The 18,250-nt window shown below is 38.2% G+C and overlaps 3 protein-coding genes and 1 pseudogene across 3 annotated transcripts; 2 read left to right on the forward strand and 2 right to left on the reverse strand.

Moving 5' to 3' along the window:
• Positions 1-415: 415 nt before the first annotated feature.
• On the reverse strand, positions 416-3,959 carry LOC122049546 (DNA damage-binding protein cmr1-like). Its single transcript, XM_042610912.1, has 4 exons — positions 3,193-3,959; positions 2,408-2,814; positions 1,635-1,733; positions 416-903 (listed from the first exon to the last, which is right to left on the reverse strand). The coding sequence occupies exons 1-4, from the start codon at positions 3,877-3,879 to the stop codon at positions 690-692; spliced, it is 1,407 nt and encodes a 468-aa protein (XP_042466846.1). The 5' UTR covers positions 3,880-3,959; the 3' UTR covers positions 416-689.
• A 2,022-nt stretch (positions 3,960-5,981) lies between these two features.
• On the forward strand, positions 5,982-8,842 carry LOC122047227 (reticulon-like protein B21). The gene is made up of 9 exons (XM_042608373.1): positions 5,982-6,638; positions 6,721-6,816; positions 6,891-6,993; positions 7,078-7,152; positions 7,234-7,384; positions 7,455-7,524; positions 7,605-7,670; positions 7,875-7,997; positions 8,367-8,842. The coding sequence occupies exons 1-9, from the start codon at positions 6,167-6,169 to the stop codon at positions 8,531-8,533; spliced, it is 1,323 nt and encodes a 440-aa protein (XP_042464307.1). The 5' UTR covers positions 5,982-6,166; the 3' UTR covers positions 8,534-8,842.
• A 450-nt stretch (positions 8,843-9,292) lies between these two features.
• On the forward strand, positions 9,293-12,661 carry LOC122047228 (annotated as a pseudogene).
• Positions 12,662-13,326: 665 nt separating this feature from the next.
• Positions 13,327-16,438, reverse strand: LOC122048714 (pentatricopeptide repeat-containing protein At1g80880, mitochondrial-like). Its single transcript, XM_042610247.1, has 2 exons — positions 15,861-16,438; positions 13,327-14,679 (listed from the first exon to the last, which is right to left on the reverse strand). Exons 1-2 carry the CDS (start codon positions 16,436-16,438, stop codon positions 13,647-13,649), a joined length of 1,611 nt encoding a protein of 536 aa, XP_042466181.1. The 3' UTR covers positions 13,327-13,646.
• Between the last annotated feature and the right edge of the window lie 1,812 nt (positions 16,439-18,250).

The following is an 18,250-nucleotide window of genomic DNA, read 5'->3' on the forward strand; positions in this document are numbered from 1 at the left end:
AATTACGGTTTCATAATCATTAAATGTGAATTTAACTTGTTTATACAATTCAATTCATGATTTAATATATCGAACAATAAAAAATAATAATACCAAATACTATATTTAAGAAAATGTCATTAATTTTAACGAGGCAACAGGCACTTTATTAAAAAAACACTTCTTTAATTTTTGGCCTCTTTATTTATTAATTCATCCCACAAAATAATAAATTATTAATACAATTATTCATCTAACAATATGAATTAATAACGTGATAGATATAAAGTAAAATTATGAAAATTTAAAATCATTAAAATAATGGGAAAAAAACAATTGCCCAATCACGTTGGAGAATCTTAAGTGATTGGGAATTTGGGATGAGTAGACCACTGTAGAGTCCGAAGATAACACACGGTTTATAAAAGAACTGAATATGCTTAATAAATTTTGTACTTCATTTGCTACACACCTACTAACTCTCTGAGACACTACACTTTTGACTTATCATACTAAACTTGCAGTTTAGTGTACTCTCAATCAATAAGCACTAAGTAGTCAAGAGGAAGACGCTTTACTCCAAAATTAAACGAGTGAAATCTGAACACCTGAATTATCACTCTTGTCACTGTTTTTAGTAGCTTTTACTTAAGTCTGACTAAAGAGTTCAAGGCCAAGCAAAGGCCTAAAATACTCCTAACCATCAAAGCTCATAATCTTGTCCAGTAAAACACCTTGCCACCAGCCGTAGCTGAAGCCAGTTTTCCTTGTATCTGTGGGTGTGCAGCAAGCCGGCAACCTATTGAAGTCATGTACTCGCTGAACAGGGATGTTGTAGTAGTTCTTGAATCGGCTGAAATTATATCGACAGCTCTTTTCATGTTTCCCAAGAAGATATGAGAGTCATCCCATCCCCAAATGGCTCTGTAAAAGCAGGGGGTTTTTTATCACTATTTCAGTATTGTTCTTCACCAGATGAAGAGAAAATTGAATTGTGTTAGGTGGCAATAAGATCAAATCACATACATCAGCCCCCACATGGATATGAAATCTATGAGACAGCAGTGATATGTAAGAAAATTGAACTAAGAAAACAAATAGAAACATAATTGAACAGGATTGCTCAACCACCAAAGGTTAATGGTATTTTAAGTTTGTTTGTTTGGCTAAAAAAATGTGTTTAAACTTGTTTATTAAAAAGTTTGTTGAGCTCAATTGGAGCTCAACTATCAGAGTTATTATGCTTACAAATTAGTCAAATCATTGATCTAGTAAGTGAACTAAATGAGCTCACTAGTGTGTTTAAATTTGTTTATGTTGGATATGTTTTATATTGAGAAAACATAAACCCTAATTGGAATAGTCTAAATTCAAAGCTACATGCAGGAAGAATAATCAATAAGATCATACCGTTGGACGTGCTTGACATAGAACCGGTGATCAATATAAATGGCAAGTCAACTGAAAATACATAATCTTTTCAAAGCACAAGCAATCAAACTAGTAAAGAAATTTCACCAAAATTTGTCAATATAGAAAATCAGAAAGTGTTATGGATCTCTATTTGGAATGGATCTGTAAAAATTTCTGCAGCTAGAAACAAAAAATGACTAGCGAAACATAAGGTAGCCTGAATTCACGAGTAGATCACAAACCTGAATGTGGATATCCATCTGCCAGTCTGATTGTCATGTTTCACCAATAATTGATCATCAAAGTTGACACCACTAGCAATTCCAACCGTGTCATCACAACTGCACAAACAGTTTTCTTTGAGCTTAAGGATACACTAGCTTTAGCATGTAACTAACCAAATATATTCTAAACAATCACAACAATCGATTAATTTAAAAGTGAATTCTTCCTAAATTATTAATATAAAAAAGATTTGTTAGCATCTTCGACACGGAGAAGACACTTTCCAGACTTTATTAAGTTAGAATTAGAACAAGAGAACACAAGGAGCAAAGTGCGTTAATAATTTACAAAGCCAACAGATAGATCAAGGAGACTTGTAAGGAAACATTCACAGGTTTTTTTTTTTAGATTTTTCATTTCCCTAAAATTTTTATAGTGTTTTGTTTTCTAACTTTTGATGAATATTAGATATCTGTCTAAATATAAAGTTTACTATTCAATGGTGTCATAAAGTTAATGATGAATATTTATTTGATTTTTTATTTCAATTTCCAAATTCTGCTTTCTAGAACAAAAAACTAAAAATGAGAATTTTTGACATGTACATGGCATGATACTATTAATGTTTTCTTGTTTATTTTAGTGCAAAGAAAAGTCATTTTGATTTGTCTTACACATTTTGGTAAACTAAACTAGAAGAATCAGCAATTGCAGACTATTTATCTACATGATTGAAGCTACAGATAGTAAACCAAGCATCTTCGGGAGAAAGTAAACAGACAAGTAAAACCTTGTTGTAGCGAGTCTGAGTCCACCAGGTGAAAAATATGCAGAATAAACAGCACGTCGATGTTGTACTGTCTTTAAACTATCTGGTTGGTGATTCTTCAATACTCGCAAGTCCCATATGCGAACCATCCCATCTGTTGAACTAGTAGCCATCATGTTGGGGTTCTCAGGATTGAAATCAATTGTATTAATTCTCTTTTCATGCAAACCCCAAGTGTTTGAAGCTCTTCCTGTCCTCTCATCCCGAAGTTTCAAGTCTCCTGCACCTTCCGCAAAATAAATTGTACTAGTATTGATAGGCGACTGGCAGATGGAGTAAATAAGATAGTCACTGGAGTGGATCATATTAAAGGTCCCATCTTGAACATCCATCAACCGGATGAGTCCATCATAGCTGCAAGTGAAAATCTGCCAAAAATAGTAACATGCAATAATTTAACATAAGATTGTTTTCCTAGCCAACATATTCAGAACTGAAAAGGGAACAAGGAGGATACAAATACATTCCTCACAATTGTTTCAAGTATGTTGCACTTGAGACAACCATCATAATGTTACAAAGAGAATGGATTATTAGGGAAAAAAAGATATAATATTAGATTCATTGGTAGCACACTGTTTGAGCGCATGAATGAAGTAAATTTCAATAACAAAATGAAAATTTTGAAGATGAAAAAATGGGGAAAACGTAAGCTTAAATCATCAAAAACATAGATATATGAAAAGCTCTTGGATTTAGGAATCATGTTTGCACTTTGAAGACTAAGAGATGAGCAGCATGCTTGCCTTTGCGGGGGAGAAGGGATGCACTGAAATTCCGGAAACAGAGTCAGAATGGGGAACGTAAACATACACCCCATCACTATCCCCTTCCTCCATGTCCACATCCCAAAACCCTAGATTGCCTAGCTTATCTCCCGCCACGATCACCGTCCTGTCCCAAAATGGCAAGAACCGAACCGACACTATTCTCCCTCCGACAACCCTCTTCACATTCTCCTCCCTCAGCATCAAATCCCTCTTCGGATCAAACAGTCCTCCCACCTCCTTTTCTTTTGCAAGATCCAAACTTGCTCGCTCGGACGCGCTCAGGATGGCTCCAACCAGATTTCGGTCGGACGATTCAGATCTATCCACGAACGCATCGCCGATGAGTAGCTGCTCCCTCTTGGCCGGGAAATCGCTGGGGCTTTCAGATTCGGGCTGGGTCGGTTCAGATTTGGGCTGGGTCGGTTCGGGAGGGAGGCCGCGGTGGCGAAGGGAGCGACGGACGAGGACGGGATCCTGGGCGCGAATTTTCTTGGCACTCTTCTCCGCCTTCTTCGGCTTGTTCTGGGTGGCGGCGGAGCGCTTCAGGGAGGTGGCGAGATCAGAGGCCTTGCTGCGAATCAGGAGGGAGGAAATCATCTCGTCGTTCCGGCGGATGTTCTCGAGCCGCAAGCGCTCGTAGTCCGTCATCGCTGCGGTCACCATCGGAATCGTGATCTCGATGGAGATGAATCGATGGAGATAGTAGATGTAGAGGCGGCAGGGAGAGGTTGAAGAAAAAGAGGCGGCGCGGGAAAGAATTAACAGGTAAGAGATAAATGGCGGGAGGCCAAAATTCGGGTCGGATCTAACAAAGAGAATCCAATTGTTTTAATTGAATAATATATACACAGAATAAGAATTCAGCTTAACCTGAGAAAGGTCTAAATTTATCTCTAAAAGAGTTTTTTTCCTTCTATTAAATATCTGTTTAATCTAATTAAACACAAGATATATTATAAATTTTATAATAAAAGATTAAATATTCAAATTTATATTAATTTATCTTTATCAAAATTTAACCATATTACTTCTATTAAACTTACCTCTCAATGTAATGATAAAGTATTTATGGGACATATCATAAGATTAAAATTCGAATCCAAATAAAGGAATATTTTAGAAATCCGCCTGTATAAATTATGCTACGAACAATAAGTGAACCAGAGGAAAAGATTATTTATCTCCGAAATTAATGGGATAAAATATGAATATTTAGATTATTTAAAATAAATAATTGTTTTAAAGAAGAGATTTTTTACCACTTCTTAATTATGGAGTATAGTAATTGATCCGGTGGTAAGAATGAGGTCTTCTTATAGAAGGTCATCGTCACGTAGAGGGTCATAGTCAAAGTGATCAACGTCTTGAGCACTAGTTTGATCAGGCGAACCACCTTTCCGATCGACATGAAGAGTAGTCGATTCGACACTTCGACAGTTCGGCTAAATATCGAACTTCCGACGCTCAAAAAGCTCAAGCATGGAAGGATGAGGGATGAGCGGTTGTCTCGCTCGGTTAAACGGTGGGTACAACCCCGACCAAGTAGGCAGGGTTCCCTCACTCGACAGGACGGAGCTGGACAACAGACCATTGGCCGAGCGGATGCTCGGCCTGACCACGATATCGCCTGGACAACGGACTGGCCGGGGGGCTCTCCCGCTCGGCCCGGCCATGGTAACACCCGGACGATAGACTAGCCAAGCGACTCTCCCCCCTCGGTCCAATAACGGACAAAAGGAGCAGTTGGGAATATCTTCCTAGGGACCAATATCGTCGATAGACGACATGGTCAGACAAAGAATAGTACGGTGGAAGCTTTCACTGTCACGACAGGGATATGCTCGAGCTGTTAAGGTATGACGTCAGACATACTTTTCTGACATCTCCTTTCCAGGTATGCTCTGAGAAGCATGCACATACCTCTCGGGAGCCCTATATAAAGAACCTCAGACTTCGACTGAGGTAAGTTCACTCCTACTGTAGCTATAGTTACGTTGCTATTCTTTTCTCTTCTCCACTTCATTTGCTTGTCGCCGGTAACTAAGTTGAGCGTCGGAGGGTCATCGCCGGGGAATCCCTCCTTGGCTCAGCACTAACGACTTGTGATTATAAGTTTAGCTCGTCGGAGGTCCACGTCATCTTCAGTCTACATTCAATCAGTGTGAGTACCATCTCCTCAGCGTCCGTCGATTCGACTCTCGGACAGGACCAATCTTTCTTTTGACTAAATTTCTTTCCTTTTTTACGTAGACTTTATTTAGAAGGATGTGAATGGAGGAGGAAAAGGGCAAAAGAGATGGGAGAGACCGAGAGAGGGCTCTCAGCCAAGTGAAGGAAGAGTTAAAATCTTTTTTATTTGAAAGAAAAAGGAAAGACAAAGAACAAGAAATTCATCATAATCTATTTTTAATTATATTGAGTTTTTACTTCTAAATTTGAAGATCTAGCTAGACAGCCCCACACACTCTGTTCATCAAAGTTACCATGAAGAATCAATCTAACAACCAAAGTTGTAGATTTAGATCTCCTTGTTTTACTTTTACTCTCATGGCGGTGGACCTGAATGAGCGTTCCCTTTATCTACTCCCTTACTCATTGGCTGATGTTCCCAAAAATCTATCATTAATCATTATCCCCAAAAGCTCTTAAAGCCTCGCCCATGGACATGTGCCAGATCCTTCAATCTCAAGCTACGAGGACGTGCCTTCAATCATGGCGGCTCATCATCTACCAAATCACACACACTCTAATCCTTTTCTTTAAGGAGTAGGACTGATGGTTCTTGACTAAATCAGCACTGTAATCCATTGTCTCTTTCGCAATTATACCTTCTCTTGTCCTCTTCAAAAGAGGGAGAGAGAGAAGGGGACAGAAGATTGAAGTTCCTTCTGCTGAAAGTTCTGCAGATTTTGCAGCTCGAGAACGAGAATTGAGCAGCAGGAAAAAAAAAATGCAGGCATGCAGTCGAAGGCGAGCCTTGTCGCGGAGCAGCTGCGCCGGAGGCAATGGCGGCGGCGGCGGCGCAAGGCTGAGGAAGAGCCAAAGTGACAGTGCGGCGGCGGTCGTGAAGCGGAAAAGATCCAATTTTGCGGCGGTGGACAAAGAGGAGAGCGGCGGAAGCAGCGCAGTTCAGCTCAAGAAATCCCTTTCGGATTTACCCATCTCGCGGACCGATCAGCGCGAGATGTTCGTCGACAAGGAAATGGATAAGAATGGCGAGAAGCCGAGGAGCGTGGAGGAGGAGGAGGAGGAGCAGATCCCTGTGTCGGTCGAGGACGAGGAGAAGAACCAGAGCCTTGAGAGCTTGCTGTCCCCGGATGTGGTGGAAAAGGAGCAGATTGTTCTCGTTGCAGATCGAAATGGTAATATTCAAGAAGAAGAAGAAGAAGAAGAAGAAGAAGACAGCAAAATGCAATGCGTTGGTAAGTGATGACAGTTAAATTCAGTTAGTTAGATCTTCGTGCGTTCTTCTCTCATGCGATTCAAGTTCTTGAATTGTTGCAGAGAATGCAGTGACGAATCCAGAAATAGAACAAGAACAAGAACAAGAAGAAGAAGAAATGTGCGAGGTTGTTTCATCCACCAGGATGCAAAGCATTGGTAACTTGCAATCACAACGTGAAACCTGCAAAATTCGATCGCTTTTCATGTTCGATTTTCTCGAAATCCTGCAGAAGATTTAGTCATGTGGAAGGACGCATCGAGATCCGCCTTGGTTTTCGGCTTCGGAACCTTCCTCCTCCTCTCCTCGTCGTACGCCGAGGAAGTCCATTTCAGGTCAGAAGAACAAACTGTTCATCAAAATGTTTGATGACAAACCCCAAAAAACAAAACTTGATTTCTAAAGCTGTCAATTTTCAGTATGATTTCAGCGAGCTCTTACGTTGGACTTATCTATATCGCATTTGTTTTCCTCTGCAAATCCTTCATCCGAAGGTAATTAAACACCTCAAAATCACACACTTGATCCTTCTTTTCCTCTTCTGAATTATACATTTTTCTGATAAACTCAATCAGAGGAGAAGACCAGTTACAGTGCGACGAGAGTTGCAATGTAGTTGAAGAAGAAGATGCAATCTGGCTTATAAAAATGCTGCTTCCTTACATCAACGAGCTACTTCTGAAGCTCAGAACTCTCTTCTCTGGTGATCCATCAACAACTTTAAAGGTATAATTTAGGGTTCCTGCTGTCTTTAGATTCGCAGTTTCACTAAAAATTGCTTCTTGTTGTTCTACAGTTGGCTGGAGTTCTATTTGTGATGGCGAGATGCGGCAGCAACATCACAATTTGGAGTCTTGTCAGACTGAGTGAGCTTAGATTTAGATTTTACTTTTGGCAGCCTAAATCTCAGATCGAATTCTGACTGTTTTGATTTGGCTTGCTGCAGTGTTTTTTGGGGTCTTCATCGTTCCAAAAGCCTGCTGTTCCTACTCTTCTCAGCTGACAAAACTTGGTCAGTGGGTTGTTTACCTTTTAACTTTAACTTTAATCATCGATGAATGCAAGTAGATTCCAAAGTTAGTTAGTCACTAACGGATTCGATCGAGGTTTATCGCGTGTGTCTGTGTTTGTGTTGTGTCTATTTTTGTTAGTTTGAGTTTCGGAACTTGTTGTGTTCAATATCGTTGACACGTTAACGGCCGTGTTCACCGTGCAGGGAGATTTTGGTTGGATAGGATTAGGGATGGGTGGGAGTCATGCACCCACAAGAAGGCCATGGCTGTTGCCATCTTTTGTGTTATTTGGAACATATCGTCGGCTATCGCCCGGGTTTGGTCATGTAAGTGTCTTGCTCTCTATGCTTGCGATTCTATGGAAAACGGAATTTCATCATTCTTCTCCTAATTTGATAAATTCTTCTCGATGTCAAAACTTAAATTTTCTTTCCAAATTCGGGGTTGATACGAGTCGAGTAGATCTATTGTTTAGAACATTGATACAAATCGTTCCATGGTTACGAAGCTCATTAGGAAATCAAGGAAAAGTATAAATTAGCCCCAATTTTTTTTACATTTTTCTCAAAGAGCTTTGTAGAAATTAGAAATTGGCCCAACCAAGGAAACTCAAACCGACTCGGTGAACCCAATCCACTTCTCGGTCCTAAGTTAAGACAAAGGACTGACACCTTGATGCTTACACATTTGAACAGTCTTCATGCTCGTTGTGGCTGTGAAGCTCTACCAACAACCTGCAGCAGAGAATAACAACAACAACAACAACAACAACAACAAGAGAGAAGAAGAAGAACAACAACAACAAAAGGAAGGACAAGAAGATTCCATGGCAGGACAAAGCCAGCAGCTCAAATTACAATGACTATCATAAAAAAGAAAAGAAAAAACAGATCAAAGTGGAGCTCTGACACCAAACTTGAAGAACAGTAAGGAAATATAATCTTATCAAGGCACCTTCTTCATCAGATCGCATTGTTTGTCCATATATGTTGTAATTGAGGCATTTCACCAAACATGTGGTGTGCATGTTGTCTATTGATAATAAAGTGTGTTTTTGAAGGTATAGATGTCGAGTGACCCACTCGGGTTTGTTTGTTTTAGCCAAGCCAGGTTGTGTAGGGGACAAGCTTTAATAAGTGACAGTCGCCAATGATTTATTTCATTGTGGTAACTCCGTGTCTTATGATGATCTTCGATTTAACCGGTTTTCTTTTACACTATATACCATTAGACGATACAATTCTAGATAACTGCTCAAATTCTCTTTTTTAGTTTGGGCAAAGCTCGACATGAATTGGAATTAGGATTCCATGTAATAATTAACTAGTAATTATAAAGTAATTAATATAATTCTTTAATCCCTTGCTTAATCATCATTAACCAAAGGTAATTATTACTAGACGCCAAGTGGTGAACATTTTACAATTTATCAAATTATATCTGAATTTTGAGAGTTTACAAATTAATAAAAAGAAACTGGGAGAACATCTGAACATGAGTGAGTTTACAATTTAATTAATATCTAATCATTTGTAGTTTTTAAGGAAAAAACATACAAATTTAGAAAAATAAATAAAGAGGAAACAAGATCACTTTATCTCTCCCTCATCCACACACTTAAATCTCAGCCGTCCAGTCTCAACCACAAAACCATGAAGCAGAAATCAGAACAGAGCAGAGCCATGGCTTCGCTTCACCTCCTCCCAAGCTCCCCTTCCCCCATCTCCCACGCATTCCCTTCCCCAATCCACACCCATGCTCTATCCCCTTCCTCGGCGTACCATCCTCAGCGAGGACGGCTCCGATTCGTCGCCACCGCCGCGAAGAAGAAGAAGAACCCTTGGCTCGATCCCTTCGACTACGGAGAGGACCCCGACATCGAGTACGGATCCCTCTTCGCCGACGGAAAGCAGGAGGAGGACCCTCGCCCTCCCGACAACCCCTCCAACCCCTACGGCTTCCTCAAGTTTCCCATGGGATTCAACGTCGAGCTCGCCTCGCTCGCCTCCAAGATCCGCGGCGACGTGCGCCTCTGCTGCTGCGTCATCTCCGGCGGAGTCTACGAGAACCTCCTCTTCTTCCCCGTGATCCAGCTCATCAAGGATAGGTACCCCGGCGTGCAGATCGACGTCGTTGCCTCGCCCAGGGGGAAGCAGGTGTACGAGGTGAACAAGAATGTGAGGTGGGCGAATGTGTATGACCCCGACGAAGATTTCCCGGAGCCGGCGGAGTACGTCAACATGATCGGTCTATTAAAGGTACAAATGAAAGGGGGGAAAACACATGATCCTTGAAATGGAATGACATCAGAAATCTCACTAGATTTTTATGAATTTGTTGACAGAATCGATAATATGATTTGATCTTGTCGACCAAGCTTGATGGACTTGGCCATGCGGCATTCCTGTTCATGACATCTGCTCGGGACAAAGTAAGCTACGTGTACCCTAATGTCAATGCAACAGGCGCAGGCCTGCTGCTCACAGAGACATTCACTTCTCCAACCATGAACCTCTCCGAATGTGGATACCACATGTGAGGCAACCACCATTGATGCCTCAATTCTAAACAAACAAACTAAAAAAAATCTTTTGTTGTTGTGGATTGTTCATTTGTGATACTTGTGGTGTTTCAGGTACGATGAAATGGAGGAATGGTTAGGGAGACCATTTTGCAGTGTGCCAAGGCACCCAGTGTCTCCTCTCAGAGTGCCCATCTCAAAGAAGCTCAGGGCCTATGTGGAAGAAAAATACAGTAAAGTCGGAGTTCAAAAGGGGGGATTTGTTGTCATTCATGGCATTGAAACAGATTCTGTGGCTTCAATGAGATCCAAGGGGGACAGTGATAGCTTGTTGCCGATCCAAGTTTGGGCTGAAATAGTAAAAGGTTTGAGGTATGCAGAACTCCTTTGTAGAGATACAAGTTTATAGAGTGAAACCATGCTATCTACAATAAGCTCAGTCAAGTGGAAGAAACAGTCAAGAACAAAGTATACATGGATGACACTACTGCCATCATGTAAAATCTATAATCTAGATATGAATGACACTTTACTAGATGTTAACTCATGCGCATACTTTAACTACTAGATCAATAAACATAAGATGGGTGATTTTCAACTCATGAATAAAGAAGTCAAGCCAATATATAATCTTATAGTTCCCTTTGTGATGGTGGTAATGTATCCTTACTTTGCATAGAAAATTTAGTTCAGTGTCTAACTCATACAGTACTTGTTCTTAATGGTCTGCAGAAGAATACTTACTCTTGGAAAGTGAATTAGAATTCTGTGTCCTATTCTCATGGATATCAAATCTTCAAGAATTGATTTCAAATTAGATACATCTTATTAGCTTGTGGAAACAGGGGTGTGAAGCCTCTCTTTGTCATCCCACATGAGAAAGTGAGGGAGGATGTAGAGGAAGTGGTTGGAGATGACACACATATCCTCTTCATTACCACTCCTGGCCAGGTATACTAAATCTAATTACTTATCCTCTTCTATATTTCAAGTGCATTCAGTACTAATTTGCTTTGCAATTGCATCCTTAGCTAGCAGCTCTCGTTGATGATGCAATCGGAGTAATTGCCACAAACACTGCTGCCCTGCAACTTGCTAATGCTCGCAACAAACCGAGGTCATTTCTTCTCAACTCTATGTGATAAATCCTTTTATTTGGTTATCTAGGCCTTTAAGTTGTGATTTAAGTAAAAGGTGTGTGAAGGATAACTATGGCACTACTAGCAATATAAGCTAATTGGTGAGTTAAGATTCATATAGTCAGAGCCCCAGTTAGTTGAACCTTTGGAATACAAGACACTTTGAAATTATATTACAACAATTTCAATGTCTTGCAACAATTATAAGTTATTGGGGGATGGAGGCTCAAGGGCTTCCTTTATATATCTTTCTGAAAAAACAATAACAAAATTGCATTTGCTAACTATTTAGATCAATTATACACAATTTTGTGAGAACTTGTGGAAAGAATAATATTCTTGATGATTTGTTCAGCATTGTTCAGAGTTCATAGTTAACACAAGCAGTACTTTAGCAGTTACATAAAAACAATGGACAAGAATAGAGAAAAATCACATCATGCGAAAGCAATTAGGAATTTTAATATGGTAATACATCAAGCTGGAAAGGATCAAGGCAGAATTGGTTATGAATTAGACAACAATCACTTTAATCTTTCCTTAATACCTCCATAAACTGATGATACTGAATGCATATAAAGTTTGCATGACATATATCATGAGTTATAGCGCATAGGCATTGTTTTATATAGAGGCTCCATGGGAGGGTTGATGTGTTTGGTATAGAAAGTATCAGGGAAGAAGAGGGCGCCGTAAAGGAAATATACGAAAATGTTTGCCGTAAGATAAACCAAAGGAAGAAGAGGATTGATGTGTTTGAGAATTTTGGCTCTGGTACTATTTTTGATATTTTGTTAGGCATCATTTGAAGTTTATGTCCAGTAAGATACCATGATGGATTGGAAAAGATATAGGATGAAAGAGATCAGCAAAATAATCTCTTTACTAATAAACCTTGTACAGGCAAAAAAAAAAATCTTTATCTAAATTTCCCATCTCCCTCAATATTCTAGCTCAACTTTATTTGATTCGTAAGTGGTTAATAACAAACATATCATTCTTTTGTTTGTGATAGTTGAGATGTTTTTTTTTCAGTATTGCATTGTTTTCTTCTGAAGAAAAAGCAAACACCTTTGTTCCTAATGCCCGAGAAAAGAGGTGTTCAATCATTGCATCAAGCACAGGAAAGCTAATAGACATTGATGTTGAGTCTGTGAAGAACGCAGTGGGAATTTTTGAAGGCTCTAAAGTTTTTGCATAGAAAACAGAAGAGCAGAACCCTTTTGATCACATTGGAGATTGTGTTTGTGTGTGTATATAATATATATTAATTATGGTTCTTTTACTAACTTTTGCCCTTTTCTTTGTATAAGAAAGTTGTTTCTTGTAACATCATACTCTCTTCATAATTTTAATTGTGATACAAAATTCTTGTCACAAAGTTAAAGGTGTAGGAATATGAATGCATTGTTAACAGAAACCCAGGGGGAAAATAAATAGTTTTGATGCATAAAACCACTTGTTACCTTCAAGTTTCAAAGTGAACATAGCATCTTTGAATCATCTAACAATTGTAGCATTATTTTAATGGTCTCGTGTGCTTGCTATGAACTCACTTTGATGTGTAGTTGCCCATGAACTTGGATTCTATCAATTGAGTTACCAAGTTTTCCTTACACAAAACAGAAATCTAATACATATATTATAGCTAAAGGTGCAATAGAATGCTACCAAGATTTTAGCTTCGAGAGTTTGGATCTGTTTCCTTGTACAGGACTTTGCTAAGGACCAAACATTTTAGAATGTATGTTATGGTTTCAGCTTTGTGGATGACAAAAGAAGAACAATAAGATGCAAGACATCACCTGTTAAGTTTTGAGGCCATGGTGTGTAATCTAGTTTCATAATCTATATTGTCCATACCGTGAATTCATCATGGCAACGGAATGTCAAGTCCTGAGATATTCAACTCCTTTTCGGTTGAATGAAAGGAGATGTTAATAGAAAGTTTGTTGTGCAACAATCACTTGCAATCATCTGAAAAATTGGCTCTCATGATGTAGTACTTTTTTCTTTTATCTTCTTATACCAGAGAAACTATAAAGCTCGACAGTGTAAAGCACCAAGACATAAAACTCAGCTGATTAAGAGTAAGGAACATTTTTTTTACTTTGGGCAGCTACTCAAGACAAACAATTAGGTCGATCTGTCTGATGTTGGAGACTTGCATCTGTAAGTGATGTTGCATGAGGCACCACCTGCGATAACACATTCCCTGTGCGCTATGGTTCGTCTTTGTTCCAATAAATTCAGCATTATCACATGGCTCTAGAAGAGCAGCATCAGGAGAAAATCTTGAGGGATAATGACATTGGTTAGAGAGATCCCTTTCCTGTGCTAGTAAAATGTCCACCACGCAGAGGATAGATAAATTCCTTGCCCCTACTTCCCCAGTGGTTTTTGTGAGCTGATATGAAGGACATGAAAAACTTCTCGAGCTTAGGATCGGCAGGAAACCCCTTAAATTTCATTTCATTGTAGAATTCAAGAGCTTTTGGAATCCATCCACGCTTCACCAAACCTTCTATGATTGTCATGTAATGTGTAGCATCAGGAATGGCATTATATCTCTTCATCTCGGTCCATACTTTCAATGCACTTTCAGAGTCGCCCAATCTGAAAAACTTATCCAATAACAGAAAAAATGTGAGACTGTTAGGGCCACAATCAACATCCTTCATTCTCTTTAGCAGTTGCATGGATCCTTCAGTGTCCTCTGCCTTAGCGAAAGCATGATATGTATCAATAGTTGGAGAAATACCTTTTACCTTCATATCTTCTATTAGCATTCGTGCTTCCTCCAGTTTCGATGTTTCACACAAAGGCAATATCATAGAATTGTATGTTTCTACATTTGGATGCAAGCCTGCTTGTATTATCTTTTCAAAAATATTGTTTGCATCCCTCAAACAACTTTCTCTTGTTAGAACATAGATAAGAGAATTGTAGACGCTAAGGTCAGGAGTCCATCCTCTCTTCTTCATTTCATCGTACCATCTTAGTGAATCAAAAAGGTTACCGACTTTTGAGAAACACCATATCATATGTGAATAAGAAGTGCCATTTGGGGTGACACAATAACTTGACATTTCTCTCCAAACTCTCTTAGCTTCAAGCAGATCGCATATGACCTTACACCATCCACCTAGCACTATGTTGAAACTTTCACATGTAAGAGGAAAATATTTCCGGTTTACAAGTATAAGTTCCTCAGCCTCCTCAACATACTTGTTCTTACAAAGGGCATGAAGAAGGGCACTAAAGGCTGCATAATCTGCTTTAACTTTGAACTTCTCCATGACGTGAAAAACTTTTATTGCTTTCTTGGCTTCATCTGCAGCTATATACCTAAAAGATTTTAAATTTCCCGCAACTCAGACATGAAAAGAACAAATCATCACAAAGAAGAGAGTATGACATCAAGGAGCTCAAAGCTTTCTCTATGACAAACTAGGGTAAATAGAAGTTGAGGAGAGAGGGCAAATCAACAATTAATCACAACATAAGATATGTCCTTGTAATGATAGCAAGGAAAGTGTGACTATAATGATTGTAAACCCAACCTATGATACTCAGACTTGAGTATTATATCTTATCGGTCTATATCCAAGTGTTCAAGACGTCTATTTCTAAAGATTTTTATATGTAATCAATTGGGGCTTCAAGTGTTGACACAGAAAGTGAGTGTCCAAGCATCAGTATTTGACATAAGAAAAGAGATGGTATCAGAGAACTCAACTTTAAGTATAAATGACTTAATCCTTCCCTCTAAAAAACTAACTAAAAGAATAGAAGCACACACATTCATTGTTTGATCACTCGAGTGCATATTCAGTACATAGAATAAGCTAATTAGAGTGATCTTGATATAACAAGCATTATGAGAAAAATAGGGGACTGATCTTGAAGTAAAGGATATTTGGATACAACGACAATCTTGTTATGCAAAAAAGAAAAGTTTGTGATGCAGCATGGACAAAGCTGATTCGATATTATGATACCTTTCAAAACTTCTCTACATAAAACACTCATTTCTTCTTTATTGTTCAACATTACATACATTAAATATCTAGCAAGAAACAAGGAGACCGAAATATCACACTCATTTCTTCTTTATTGTTCAACATTACATACATTAAATATCTAGCAAGAAACAAGGAGACCGAAATATCACGTTTTAGAAAGCCAACTCCATTTCTTTCTTGCATTTCCATTGTCCATGTTCTTTCTCATTAGGAAATTTTGTAAATCAGAAAGCAACTATCAAATTTTCAGTATCACCATATTCTATTTTTTTATGTTTCTAAGGGGATCCTATGCTTGTTAAAAGGTAACAGGAAGGAAGAAAATAGTCCTACGACAGTAAGTTATCTAAGATCATTTCGCTATCCGAATTTGTTCTTCAGATTTGTATAAACCCTAATAGCATCCTTCATCTTGTTTGCAAAAATTTGCATTCATCAGGAAGACAAAGTGCATGACACTTGGAAACTGGATATATGGATGGCAAATGAGTGTGAAGTTCGCACCTTTCCATCATGATCACCATCGCTCGCTGGGAGAGCACCGACTGCCGATGCATTTTCCGCACCAGGTACCAGGCCAAATCGAACCGCCGCTGCCTCCCCATGATCCAAATCACGAGATGCCACGCCCATCGGCAATCCCCAACGCACTCCTCCGCCCACCGGAAAGCGAGCAAGGCCAACTCGCAGTCGTCCCTCAGCTCCCATAGGGCCTTGCAGAGCAAACCCCTGGTCGGCACAACACCCGATGCGGAGGCCAGGAAGGCGTCGGCCTCCTTCCGAGACGAAGACAGAGATTTGGCTTGGGTGAGGAGCTGGAGAAACCCGACGAAATCGGATTCGTCCACGGGGTCGCAGGGCTCGTCGGAGTCGGTTTCAAAGTCGCTGGCGGCCGAGGAAAGCGACGAAAAGGGAGAGGCTCGAAGCAAAGAATTAGTGGGTGAGTAGATGCGGTGAGAAGAAAAGACGAGCAGTGGAGAAGAACGGGAAGCAGTAGAAGAGAGAGGGCGGCAGGGGCAGAGACGGAGGAGGAAGGCACAGAGTTGAGGTGAGCGGCGGCTTAGGTTCACCGCAAGCGCCATGAAAGAGAAGGACCTCAGCCAGGGTGCTATAAAGATTGAGGCTTTAATTGGGCCAGATTGGGGCTCAAGTATGGCCCAGATGTATTTATTCTATCAAAAAAAAATCGGATTTGATTAATTAAATTATCCTAAATTTTAAATAGATTTTTAATCAATAAACACATAACTAACTACAGCGAGACAATATCAAGTACATGAAAAAAGTACATGAAAAAGATGAACATTTCCTAATTTAAATTTACCAAAAGAAAATTCCTATAAATATTTTTCGGTAATTTGCTAGCCATGTGAGCAAAATTTCACTATTATCCATCATATTTTTTTTTAATTGTCGTTGGACATAGCCGAGTTGGTTAGTTTGTAAAAATTGACAAGGATTGATTACAAAGCCGGCATAAAAATATCATGTGAGATGTCCAAGATTGATGTATGACCTTTTACGGGCAGTATTATTCATCATTTCAAAATACTCAATTCGCATAGTATATTTCCAAAATACCACTACTCTTTTTCTCTAAATCTATTTTGGATCGAAACTTAATGATAGAGTTAGAGAATTTCAAATTACTTTAAATTAAAACTAATATACTCCTAAAAATCTTCTTAAGCATTAAGTCTCAAATCTTAATTCGATATCATAAATTAAGAATAGTAAATTTTTAACTTATTATCCTATGACTTTGAGACATAAATCTTAATTCGAAAGTATAAATTGAGAGCAATTATAAATTATATTATGTCTCAAATCCTATGACTTTGGTTGGTTTAAGGCTATCGAATTAAGATTTATGTTTCAACCTAAGGTTATCAATAAATTTTTAACCAAAGTCATAGGGTTCAATTGGTTATGTCTCAAATCTTAATTCGATAGCCTTAAACCAACCAAAGTCATAGCAATAAATTTCACTATTTTTAACTTAATATAATTTCTAACAAACTTATTATAAGACATAGGATAAGAATACTCACTAACCAAAGTCATCAACAGGTTTATAAGACTTTTGATTTGAAAAATATCAAAATTTTAAATTTTCAAATGGTATAGATTCATTAATTAATTTCGGATGAAACTGGTTAATCAATTTATTTTTGAAAATCGACTTGATATATTTTATATGCTCATATCTGAGTTCAATAGTGTAAATTGAGAACAATGATTTTTTGAATGAGTAAAGTAAAAAAATTAAAATGTGCTCTTAATTTAATTCACTATTCTTAATTTATACTATTAAGTTCAAATCTAATAACATAAATACATTAAGGAGACTTTTAGACATTCATTGATTTTGATTCAAAGTGATTTAAAATTTTTAAGCCTATTATCAACCAATGGACTTATAGAATTTTAAATCATTTCAAGTCAAAATCAATATATTTTTGAAAACCTCTTTAAGATATTTATGTAGTCCTATCTAAATTTGATTTGAATGGATTGAGTAAAAAATTAAAGATGTACTCTCAATTTAATTCATTATTCTTAATTTATATTATAAAATTCAGATCTAAACATAAATGTATTAAAGAGGTTTTTAGAAATATATTATTTTTAATTTGAAATAATTCGGAGTTCATCAAACAATTTTGTATGACTGATGTGATGATGACAAAGAGAAAAAGAAAGGGTATTTGAAAATAATTGTTTAAAATTTTGATATATAAAAGGATAAAAATAAAATTTACTAAGCTGGGTGAGTAAATTATGGATTTTTTTTTACTAAAAAGATATTTCTCTTTTCAGCGTACTAGGAATTTCCAAAAAATGAACATCATTATTCATTATTTCTTTTTATAAAATAAGCTTGCATCAAACCA

This window comes from Zingiber officinale, chromosome 2B (genome assembly GCF_018446385.1).
Source record: "Zingiber officinale cultivar Zhangliang chromosome 2B, Zo_v1.1, whole genome shotgun sequence".
NCBI lineage: Eukaryota > Viridiplantae > Streptophyta > Magnoliopsida > Zingiberales > Zingiberaceae > Zingiber > Zingiber officinale.